Below are 13,246 nucleotides of genomic sequence, written 5' to 3' on the forward strand. Positions count from 1 at the left end.
TGGTCTCATGAATCAGGAATTCAGATTAGAGGGTTGGGCTAAAGATATAGATTTTAGAATCTTTCCTACTCCATTTCATTTCCCATATAGCTTTCAAAGTTCTCTTTCAAAAATAGATCTATCTCTGAGACACCTGCTTATAAACCATCAGTGTCTACTCATAGCTACCTGATACAGTCTAAACTCTTTCACATAATGGTGTGCAAAGACCTTTAAAATTTAGTACCCACCAAAATTCCCAGACTAACATCTCAACAGAGTAACATCTGTTTCAGTTGGATACAATTTCTCACTGTTCTCTAGACACAAAGAGTTTATTTTTATCTCCATATGCTTTTAAAATATGCTGTTTCTTTTACTCAGAATGCTTTGTCCCCTTTCTTTTCAACCTGAATAACTTCTATTCATCCTTCAATATCATAGTTCAAATACATCTCCTCTGAGTTGCCTTTTCAATTGCTCTCCTCTCACTATATAAATGTTTCTAAAACAATGTTTTTCAAAGGGCAGATCCTGTCCCATTTATTGGTTATAAAATAAATTTAGAGGGTCATTACAGGTACTTAAAATGAAATAGAACAGAGTAGGAAATATAGACAGTTCAAAAAGTTAAGTATTGCCTTTTGAAACTTTTGTTTCCGTTACATATGTACATCTGTATATGTATATTGAATAATCATATAAACCATATTTCTTACTGTGGTTTATGGTAAAAAATATTTGAAAGTCATTACCCTACTACTCTTGTTGCTTTACGAGTTGTCTTTCTCCCTAGAAAGAGGGTGCCTTATTTGTTTTTGTGTCTCTGGTGCTTAGCACTGTGATTCATTATAGCACTCAGTCATTTTTTAATAAATTGTTTATGGTAGAAAATGCTTTACATAGTTGCCAATGTTCTCTTCCTCTTTCTTTTGTTCAGTGTTCCTTCAATTCTTCTGTTAAGGTAAAGAAATAGTAATAGAAATAGTTTAAGTTTGTTGGTAACATCTCTTTAATACATATTCATACTAAAAGGAATGATGTGTTCTAGGTCTGGAAGATATATTAATGGCTATGGATAAATTTTCTGAGCTTCAACAGTTCAGAGCGGAAAATTTTCAGAATTTCAAGTTAGATTTGAGCTGAACAACAACACAATACAAAACACCACCACCACCACCACCACCCAAGTTCAGGGAGAGGGGGAAGAGACGAGGACCACAGAAGGAACTACAGGGGGATTCTGCTTTACAAATAATATTTACGTCTTTTAAAATAGAAAATCACTGATGCAAATATGACAACATATTAACATTTTCAGTTGGGGCAGTAGGCAGAGGAGTGTCTTTTGCAACTTTCTGTATTTTATAGCATTAAAAAAATTTCAAAGAGGGAAAATTTTCTAGCTCTATCACTAACTTTCTTTATCCGTGAAATGGAAATAATAATGGGACTTATAATGAGTATCTGTCGTCAGATTTCTCTTAAGATAGGGAAGGGCATATTGACAGGCTTTTGATAAAAGTTGTGGTGATCTCTGAAGTTATGGGAGTAAGTATGCTTCTAACAGAGAAAATGAGAGCAATTATGACAAGAAATTTGGTTGTTCATGGAATGAAGGGCCAGTGGATGCCCTCTCCCCCTTGGTAGGATAGCTGAAAGGACTCCTCAGGAGAATCTATTCACAATTTTTGGCTTTTTTTGTAAGGGGCTTTGATGAAACCTTCTTTCATAATTCCATAATTATCAGGAGTACTCTCTTTGTATGAGTGGGTTTTTGTGTGTGTTTTAGTTTGTTGTGAACATTCAGCATGGAAAAATGAATTTCGTATCTTATTTAATCCTTCTATAATGTGTAGGCACTAAGTTAACTGGAGCCTTTGTGCATTTTGTGATTTCTATCAGATTGGATAAAATTCCCATATATTTTAGAAGATCAGAACATCCCCCCCAAGTTTCTGCTAATTCCAATGGGAATAAATTCTCAGCAGATCAAATGATAAGTGGAAACTTTTGGCAAACATCCTGTTGTTGCTTTAGAAGCATTCTCATCAAGAGTAGAAACAAGCCAAAGATGGTCATGCTCATTGGAACTATTCTATAATATATCAGAGAACCTAGTCAATTTAATAACATAAGAAAATGGTAAAGGACTTCTGAGGAAGATGGCAGGGTAGGAGGATCCTAAGCTCACCTCATCCCACAGATACAACTAAATAACACCTACATCAGTGCAAATAAGAAAACAACGTAAAGACTGGCAGAACAGACTCTCCACAGCTAAATGTAGAGAAGAGGCCACATCAAAGAAGGTAGGAAGGGTGGAGACATGGTTGGGAGCCAAGCAGACCCACAGGACTTTCCCAGAGAGGGAGGGATGTCACCAGCATAGAGAGGGGGAGAGGACCAGACCCCATACCAAGCACCTCAGGCACAGGGAACACACATGGAGAAGATGAATCCCTATAACATTTGGCTTTGAAAACCACAGGGGCCTAATAATCAGTGGGGCTTAATATCTGGAACTTAAAAAATCAGTGGCTCAGCTCTGGGATAGCTGGGAGGGTGGAGTCCCTGCCCTTATAGAGACAGCACAACAAAGAGCCCTCCTAAGTTATAGCATAGAAGCAGCAGTTTGAAAAATGCCTGGAATATACAAGAAGGAGATTTATTTACTAATCTCACAGCATGTGCTGGAGAGGCAGGGATCTTTGGAATACTACTGCAAGAGAAAAAGAGCTAGTGGTTGTACCCCAGCCCAGATATATGGACACATGTGGGAACAAGTGCAGTGCCAACACTCTCCATCTAGCTTGCTAAAAGCATACCCCTCTCCTGCATGGACCTGCCCATGCACCCAGCCTCTAAAGGAGTTCTCCAAAGTGGCTAACAGTCCCCTACCACAGCAGAGGCAACCTTGTTAACACTGCATGGCAGGCCCCTGTGAACTTCTTTGGATCTACCCCCTTCAACCTGGTGAGCCTTGGCAGTTTTCCTGAGTGACAGCAGACCAGTATGACCCTTGCTGGCACCTCAGCCCACCCCCATGTTTTCTTGTGGACCTCCCTCCTCCAATATGCTCTTGGCTGGAGCCCATCCAAAGTTGTACAAACAGCCCCAGCAGGGACCGGGACCACTGCAGAGTGACTCTTACCAGAGAGGGAAAGAGAATGAGAGAAACCAGTCAAAATGAAGCCTCACAGTGGGCTGGGGGCAACTATCAGGTCTGACTACAGGCCCTGACCACCAGCAAAACTTCTCAGGGGGCAACACCAAAGAAAGCCTGGTGCTACTGAAGTGCTGGAAAACAACTGGTCTGATTCAATCAAGCCCAAGGTGGCCCCAGACTGGCCCACTAACAACACAGGGACCAAACACTGCCCACAACAGGCATAGAGTCATTGCAGATAACTGGAATGAAGGCAAGTGTGACTCAGCTACAATAATAGGGCACACACAACAAACACAGGAGGCACTCCTGAAGTGCCAGGTTCTGGTGAACAGGGAACATTGCACTGCAGGGCACTACAGGATCTCTTCTTTATAAGGTCACTACTTTCAAGAGCAGGAGATATAGCTGACTTTCTTAACATATAGAAAGAGAGTTAGACAAAATGAGACAGAGGAATATGTCCCAAATGAAAGAACAGGACAAAATCACAGCAAGAGAGCTAAATGAAATGGAGATAAGTAATATGCCTGCTAGAGAATTAAAGTAATGGTCATAAAGTTACTCACTGCACTGGAGAAAAGAGTAGAAAACATCAGTGAAACCCTTAACAAAGAGACGGAAAACATTAAAAAAGAACCAATCAGAGATGAAAAACTCAAGAACCAAAATTAAAAATACACTAGATGGAATAAAGGGTAGACTAGAGGAGGCAGAAGAATGGATCAGTGACCTGAAGGACAGAGTAATGGAAAGCAATCAAACTGAACAGGAGAAAAAAACTAATAATAAAAAATGAAAATAGACAGAAAACTCAGTGACACCATGAAGCATAACATTTGTATTACAGGGATCCAAGAAGAAGAAGAGAGAAATAGGGGCAGAAAATTTATTTGGAGAAATAATAGTTTAAACCTTCTCAAATTGGGGAGAAAACAGAACCAAAACCAGGAGGAATAGAGAGCCCAAAACAAGATCAACCCAAACAGGTCCACACCTATACACATAGTAATTAAAATGGCAACAAGTAGTGAGAAAGAGAGCATATTAAAAGCACAAAGAGAAAAGGAAACAGTTATATACAAGGGAAACCCTATAAGGCTAACAGTGGAGTTTTTAACAGAAACTCTGCAGGCCAAAAGGGAGTGGCATGATATATTCAAAGTGCTTAAAGGAAAAAACCTGCAGCCCAAAATATTCTATCCAGTAAGGCTATCATTCATAATAGAAAGAGAGATAAAAAGTTTCCCAAACAAACAGAAGTTAAAGGAACACATGAGCATTAAACCAGCCCTATAAGAAATGTTAAAGGGGACTCTGAGTGGAAAGGAAAGATCATAAGTTAGGAGTAAGAAAAGTAGAAAGTTCAAAAGCAGTAAAATTAAGTATAGCTATAAAAATCAGATAAGGGATTAACAAAATAAAAGGATGGAAAATATAACACTATAAACCTAAAATGTGGGAGGGGAAGGAGTAGAGAATGTGTTGAAAATTAAGCCACCATCAATTTAATGCAGACTGCTATATGCATAATATAGTATATATAAACCTAGTAGTAACCACAAATCAAAACCCACTCATAGATATGGAAAAAATAAGGAGAAAGGAATCCAAGCATATCACTAAAGAAAGCCAGCAAAACGTGAGAAGAGAGCAAGAGAAGAAAGGAACAGAGAACTACAAAACCACCATAAAACAAATAACAAAATGGCAGTAAATATACTTACCTATCACTAATTACTTTGAATGTAAATGGACTAAATGCTCCAGTCAAAAGACTATATAGGATGCTAGAATGGATAAAAAAGCAAGACCCATTTATATGCTGCCTACAAGAGACTCATTTCAGACCTAAAGACACATTCGAATTAAAAGTGAAGGGACTGAAAAGCATTTATCATCCAGGTGCAGGTGAAAAGAAAGCTGGGGCAGCAATACATATCAGACAAAATAGCCTTTAAAACAAAGACCATAACATAAGACAAAGAAAGACACTATGTAATTATAAAGGGAACGATTTGACAAGAAGATACAACAAATGTAAACATTTACATGAGAACAGTCAAATATATAAAGCAGCTAATAAAAAACATAAAGGAAGTACTAGGGAAATACAAATCAAAACTACAATGCGACATCACCTCACGCCTGTCAGAATGGCTAAAATTAACAAAATAGGAAACAACAGGTGTTAGCAAGGATGCAGAGACAGGGGAAATCTCTTACACAGCTGGTGGGAATACAAACTGGTGCAACCACTCTGGAAAACAGTATAGAGATTCCTCATAAAGTTAAAAATGAACTACCCTGTGTTCCACAATTGCACTACTAAGTTTGAAGGGATACATGCACCCTGATATTTATAGCAGCATTATCAACAATAGTCAAATTATGGAAAGAGCCCAAATGTCCATTGATTGATGAATGGATAAAGAAGATGTGGTATATATATATGCAATGGAATATTACTCAGCCATAAAAAAGAATAAAATCTTACCATTTGCAAAGATGTGGATGGAGCTAGAGAGTATAATGCTAAGTGAAATAAGTGACTTCACTCATATGTGGAATCCAAGAAACAAAACAGATGAACATAAGGAAAAAAAGAGAGGCAAACTGGAAAAGGGACTCTTAAGAGAACAAACTGATGGTTACTGGAGGGGAGGTGAGTTAAATGGGTGAGTTAAATGGGTGATGGGTGCTAAGGAGGGCACTTGGCTATGATGAGCACTGGGTGTTGTAAATAACTGATGAATCACTAAATTCTACATGAAACTAATATTACACTGTATGTTGAATAACTGAACTTTAAATACAAACTCAAAAAAAAAAAAAGAACTTACACAATTGAAAACCAAAGAAACAAATAATCCAATTGAAAAACGGACATAGGACCTGAATAGACATTTTTCCAAAGAAGACATACAGATGGGCACTAGACACATGAAAAGATGCTCAACATCACTCATTATTGGGGAAATGCAAATCAAAACCACAATGAAATATCACCTCACATCTGTCAGAATGGCTAAAATAAAAAAACAAAAAACAAAAAATAACAAGTGTTGGTGAGGATGTGGAGAAAAAGGAACACTTGTGCACTGTTGGTGGGAATGCAAATTGGTGCAGCCACTGTGGAAAACAGTATGGAAGTTCCTCAAAAAATTGAAAATAGAATTACCATATGATCCAGTAATTTCACCATTGGATATTTACCCAAAGAAAATGAAAAAACTAATTAAAAAAGATATGCACCCCTAGGTTTACTGCAGCATTATTTACAGTAGCCAAGATATGGAAGCAAACCAAGTGTCCATCCATAGATGAATAAATAAATAATATGTGTGTATGTAAATATATATAATGGAATATTATTCAACCTTAAAAATGAATGACATCTGACCATTTGTAACAATATGGATGGATCTAGAGGACACAATGCTAAATGAAATAAGTCTGTCAGAGAAAGATAAATACCATATGATTTCACTCATATGTGGAATTTAAGAAATAAAACATGTGAACAAAGAATAAAAGAGACAAAAAGACGCTTTAAAAAAAATTATTGTAATACCAGTATAGTTAACATACAGTGTGGTATTAGTTTCAGATGTATAATATAGTTATTCAGCAGTTCAATATATTACTCAGTGCTCATCAAGGTAAATGTAGTCTTAATCCCCTTCACCTATTTCACCCATCCCCCCATCCAACTTCCCTCTGGTAACCATCTGTTTGTTTTCTAGAGTTAAGAGTCTGTTTTTTGGTTTGTCCCTTTTCCCTTTGTTCATTTGTTTTGTTCCTTTTTCTCCACATCCTTGCCAACACTTGTGTCTTAAGTTTTTTATTTTAGACATTCTGACAGGTGTGCGGTGATATCTCCTTGTGTTTTTGATTTGCATTTCCCTGATGATGAGTGATGTTGAGCATCTTTTCATGTTGTCCATCTGTATGTCTTCTTTAGAGTAATATCTATTCATGAACAGACTCTTAAATTTAGAGAACCAACTTTTGGTTGCCAGGGAGGAGGTGGGTGGGTGGGGATGGGTGAAATAGGTGAATTATGAGTACACTTATCATGTTGGGCACTGAGTAATACACAGAAATTTAAATCATTATATTGTACACCTGAAACTAATATAACACTTTATGTTAATTATAGTTGAATAAAAAACTAAAAAAAGAAAATTTGAAGTCAAATTTCTTTGGGAAACAAGTGTGTAGAATGGGTAAAATAGTGAAGACTATCATTAATTGGAGAAAAACATAATTCACGTACTTCTTGTGAGTCTCAAATCTAAGTTTTAATGTACTGAAGTGTGTATCTATGTGTACTATACATAAAATTATATGTACAAATTATTGTTGAAAGAACTATTTACATTTCAGACCAAATCTCTCACTTGACAGATGAAGAAACTCAAGCACAAAGATATAGGTTATTTAATTTTATGAAATGGAACATATTCAGGACTTTACATGATTTTCATCATTTCACTTCTAAAAGTTACTATTTTGGGGGTGCTACTTCCAATTATATGTTGGTTTACTAACACAGTGGTTTTCATACTGTGGTATAGAATTCTGTGATTCCAGAGAGGTGCCTCAAAGATGACAGGGAAGGAGTGATGAAGCAAGGAAAGATGGGATGGAAAAAGGGTGTAGTGGGCAGTGGGAATTGCTACCTTTTCTTCAACTTGGACAGGCTTGCTTTTATCCATTTTATATATTGGGTCTGCCCAAGATTTCATTATAAAAGCATCCTTCTACTAAATAAAAGTTTGCAAATCATTATAGCTTGAACAGGATTTAGCACCTGTATGAAACAGACTTTCTCCACAGCTTAGGATCTGGCATTGTGTTTTAATTAGTTTCTTGTAAACATTCGGGGGCACCTGATGAAACTCTTTTCCCAGGAAACAGCATATAGGCACACATTTATGTACCAAATACAGTAGTTCAGGGACTTCCTGAAATCCATTTACAGATTCTGGGTTAATAACACAACTCTGAAAACTTTAGATGACTTAAATAAGAAACTTCTTGTTGAAAAAGAATAAGAATTTGGGATTAAATTAGAATGTGTTTGGAAAAGATGGATTTATCTTTAAACACAGCATAACTTTGTAGGGCCAGTTTTTCCTGCCTAATGAAAAAACAAATGTACTTTTGACCAAACTTCAAGGATCCTATGTACTCTTGTTGGCCACACTATTCTTTTGATTCACTGATTCATTCAATAGATATTTATCAAGAACAGTAGAAGACACTGTGCTAAAACAAATGTAAGTGAATGATTTCAGATATTTGCTTTAGAAGCCATCTGTACTTGAGGATATGAATAGTTTTTAGTCCTTAGTGAATTTTACCACTTAACCCCTTTCACCAGGTCTCCTTCCCTCCCCCTCCCTCCCTTCTCCTTTCTTGCCCTCCCTCCCCACACCCCCACATCTCTTAACTGTCCATTGGAGTAAGTATCCCTTTGACTTACCTGGGCTGGATCAGGCCTGGATGACTGAGGCCTCGGCTGTCTATCCAAGCTGCTTTCAGTCATGCACGTATTGCAAGCTTCAATCAGAGGACTGTAGGGATGTGCAGGGACACTGGGACTGTGGCACCAAGGGCTGCTATTGGGCAAAGGGTTTGGTGGGGTTTCTTTTTCTCTGTTAAAAAGAATTAATCCAAAAGTGAACCCAAAAGGTATCTTATATAGTGGAATTAGCAATGAAGGTTCAATTAAAGTGAAAGCATGTTTTAAGACCAGAGAATATGGCTTTTTTAGACCTTTGGGCAGCACTTTTTTTTTTTTTTTGGCAGCACTTTTAGAACATCAGAAGCATTTGCCTAGATAAGTGTGATATAAAGGCTGCACTTTAAGCCACAAGCCAGCTCTTGATCCAAGATGAAATTTCTAGATGATGCACCTCTTCCTCCACCTAAGCACTGCTAAAGACATGGTGATAATTTCATCTCTTCACCTCTCCACAGCCTTGCCTCTAACAGCAGTGCCACTAAGAAGTGAAATGGCCAGAGGGGTCTTGATATTGCCTAGTAGAAGTCACCGCCTTTACTGTTCCATGACTATAACCCTGCTTACTCTGTGTTTTTCATAAAACACAAAAAGTATTATGGCTTGTATGGTCCTATTTGAAATAGGATTTTTTTATTTGATTTACCTATTCATCATGTATCTATTTGTCACCCAGTCATTCCTACTTGCTCAGTTACTAATTGTGGGAAGGATTCAATTAGAAAAAAAAAGCCAAGCAACTTTTACCTTTTGAGAAAAACTCTGACTCGTTCCATTTGATATTTTGAGATATCTTTATTACATTTATCTTGTTTTTCTTTAGCTGTAGTTATAGCTGCTGGCCAATTAAACATGTGTCTTCGAGACGTTGTACTTACTACTGAGCATCTGTCAAATTCAATGTCAGTCTCTAATTTCTCCCATGCTTGCTTCCAGTGAATAGGAGTGTACCAGGCAACAGCCTAACAAAAATGATTCATTAATATCAAATATCAATGCAGTTAATTTTTTTAAATGTCATAGGTTTATTGCAATAACATTTCAAAGTCAAACAGTTTAATGTCACTTACCTACTGTGTGTGAATTAGTGGAACACAATGAGGATGTAGTAAGACATCCTGGCCTTAGTTTCCAATTCTGAAAATGATAAGTGGCATAACCTCAGGCAGATTAGTCACTTACTGTCTTGGACTGTGTCCTCATATGTGAAATGAGGGGGGTGATAGTAGGGAATTGCTATATGAAGGTGTTATGAGATTCAGCTAAACTACTAAATTTCATAACTATAAAGAACTATGCAAAAAGTAGTTGTAATGTTATCATTAAAATTTAAATATTTAAGATATTTTATATATGTATATATGTATATGTAGGTCTTATTTGAAATGGGGAAATGGAGTAGAACTAGAGACACGGAGAGGAAACCACATTTTTTGAGTTAGAATCTTAGGTGGAACTATTAAGGAGACTAACTAGACTCTGAATTTCCTGAGGACAGAAACCATGCAAAAGTTATGCTCTTTTTCCCCCAGCACCTAGCATAATGCTTGGCAGACACTAAACATATGTAAACGTTCCCCATATGAATGAATTGGTCAGTTTCATTCTTTTACTAGCAAATAAAATTATTTGTGTTTACATCACCCTGCAGAAATAATCCGATCCTATATGTGCAAAGTAGTTCAAACCAGAGTAAAAACAGTAGTGTAAGTACAAAGACTAATCCCGTTGCAGAGAATGACAACTTACTCAAATGGGCATTCCAGGAATTTAGGGACCTGGTCTGTCTGGTTCAACACTCAGTGCCTGGGAACAGTGTGCATACAAAGTAGAAACCCCAAACATGTTTGCAGAGTGAATAAATGGGTGGATAAATGTGACGAAAAGTCTGAAATAAGAATGCCTTAATCTTAGAGTTTTGCCAATGATTTTTTATGAACCTGAGTAAATAATTTAGATCACATAACCTTATTTTTCCCAACAGTGAAAATCATTAGAAGTATTATAAAATTCATTTGGAGCCCACTAAAAGATCTAAAGGTGAGTAAAGGCTTCAAAATTATATCTAACAAGTGTTCTATCTAAGGACAACTGCTGCTCTTACAGAAAGACATTAAATGGCTCTTAATAAATTGGCAAGTCTACTCTAAAGAAAGAGTCAAACTAAGCATGAGGTATAATGTAGCAAGCAAGACAAGCAGAGAGATAGATTCCAATCAACATATTATCTGGATTAGTAGTTATATGACATAGTAAGTAAGACTGGAGGTAAGAAAATAAGAAGGCAGGTATTTAAGAAAAATCGAAAGAATGGTTTTGCAAAAGGAATAACTTTTTTGTTATAAACAAAGATATCTTTCAACTTTATTAGTGTGTATTTGGGCATATATTTATGCTAATATTATGCTAAGGAAAAGGTAGAATGAAAATCTAAAACTGTCAAATACTGGCAATGAGTTACCCAAAATTATTACTAATACACTTAATTTTATAGTGAATAATGTATAGTTGTTACAAATTAGACTATGGATCCTTTCATTAGAATATTAGTCTCTTAAAAGCAGATATCATATTCTATTCTACATTACATTCTCAGCACTTATTACAGCCATTGGAATTGAGAATAATCTCAGCAAATATTTGAGAAATTAATAAATGAACAGAAAAGATCTCTATGTAGTACCTTCCTTTCTTATTCCACTCTTCAGCCCAAATATCACAAATAAAATCCATTCTTGACTCGAATTTGAAGCAACTTCTTGGAAATACGGGCTATGAAAATTATTTTTGCCAAATTAAAAGTAGCTCTTTGGCACTTTGGCCCTGGGAACAGAGTGCTGTTGATTTACCTGCCATGTTATTGCAGTTAGTGATGGTTTAAACTATTAAGGATGGAAAATACTTGAGTCAGCTAAGAAGAGAAGGGGAACCTAAGGAGAACTATCCATTCTTCTTTTAAAACTTATCATTAAGAATAGGACACTGACTTCACCATTAGGTTTGCACAGAATCGTTGTACAATTTGGGCTTGTTCTAAACTTGTTTTGTTCTCTCCAAAGAAAATCTGATGGTGGCTGATGCTTTGCTTCAGATGCAGCTGCCCACACCTGTAAGAAAATGGTTTGTTAATGACAAATGCCATTTGAGTTCCATGTACTTTTGTCTATGTCAGAGGGTTATTGCAATGTATCATTCTGAACAAATGAGGTTTTAAAATATGACTGTATAATATATAATGTCAAGCTGTGTAACTGTACATGGTTTAAAGGAAAGCACAAGAAAGAGGAAACCTTCCAGCATCAGCTAATTACCTGTTCTCTAAGCAAACAATCTCTTTGCTTTTCTTTTAAGGATTATATTTGCTTAGTTTTAGGAGCTTAGGTATTTTGTTTTAATAGTTGAATCATAAAAACAAAAGGTATTCAGGGCACGTGGGTGGTGCAGTCGGTTACCTCACTTACCTCACTGACTTTTGGTTTCGCTTCGGTTATGATCTCAGGGTTATGAGAGTGAGCTCTGCACTTAATGTAGAGTCCACTTAAGACTCTCCCTCTTCCTCTGCCCTTTCTCCCCGCTCTCTTTCTCTCAAATAAATAAATAAATCTTTAAAAATCCCAAAAGGTATTGTACACCAGATTGAGGAAAGCCATGGAAATTTAATTATGGGTATTTATTTACATTCAGGGATGGACAAAGTGGGACAAGTAACTAACAACAACAAGGAATCACATTTTACCTAGAGATCGAGTGATGAAGAAACTGGTGCTAAGCCAGTCTGGCTGGGTGAAGGAGTTTTTCCTGTAAAATTCTAGATCATAGCATTTGTATCTTATACTCACTGTTATTGTGCAGTTGGCCTGCATTATGATATTTGGAGGGAAGCGGTACAAAGAGACTGTTTGTCCATTCACATTTTGCTGGAGAATATGACCTCCAATCTCCAGTTCTTTGTCAAGGGAAGAGTTAATGAGTTTCACAAATAAACCCTTGACATTCACTTCAGCTATTTTAATGTCTCCAAGAGCACTAAAAAATAAAGCACAAAGATTATAAGGTAACTTTAGAGAAATGTATCTTTAGCTCATTTTAAGAACTGAATAGTATGCTTTAGAAGTACAACTTTTAAATAGCTGTGTATTCTATTGGACACATTCTATGTAGAAATGGTGTATTTTATAACCTAAGACATATGGTTTGATCTCTTAGTTCTGTTTATCTGTGCAACAAAATTATCTCTTTCACAAGGAAGTTAAAAAGTGCCAATATATAAATAATAAAGAAAAGTTAAAAAGTGTCAAGGTATAAATGCCATAGGAAGATGTGATTATCATTATTTAAAGTTCCTTTTATTCATCAAAAAAGCATGAGACATGAAACTATCAAGTAAATAAAGAGGAAAGGTAAACCATTTAGATTATTTCTGATAAAGTTACTGTGAAGATGAATAGCAACTATGTGCTTAAAAGAATTTTGCAAACAAAATATTATGCAAATGTAAGATGGTAATTTTTCCCTCTAACATGTGTTGAGAGCCTAGTATGTACCAGGGAGTAGGCTAATAAACATTT

General features: G+C 36.3%; 1 protein-coding gene across 1 annotated transcript in view; it reads right to left on the minus strand.

The window, feature by feature from the left end:
- LMNTD1 (lamin tail domain containing 1) overlaps positions 1-13,246 on the minus strand; it is a 139,445-nt gene that overhangs the window by 91,592 nt on the left and 34,607 nt on the right. Inside the window, exons 5-8 of the mRNA XM_088025709.1 lie at positions 12,518-12,704; positions 11,666-11,785; positions 9,426-9,640; positions 8,640-8,811 (exon numbers count right to left, since the gene is read on the minus strand). Of these exons, the coding sequence (XP_087881835.1) occupies positions 8,640-8,811; positions 9,426-9,640; positions 11,666-11,785; positions 12,518-12,704 (694 nt within the window). The remainder of the gene's footprint in view (positions 1-8,639; positions 8,812-9,425; positions 9,641-11,665; positions 11,786-12,517; positions 12,705-13,246) is intronic.

Source organism: Eumetopias jubatus, unplaced genomic scaffold (genome assembly GCF_037043125.1).
Source record: "Eumetopias jubatus isolate StellerSeaLion01/CBP00866 unplaced genomic scaffold, mEumJub1_p1.0 scaffold_8, whole genome shotgun sequence".
Taxonomy (NCBI): domain Eukaryota; kingdom Metazoa; phylum Chordata; class Mammalia; order Carnivora; family Otariidae; genus Eumetopias; species Eumetopias jubatus.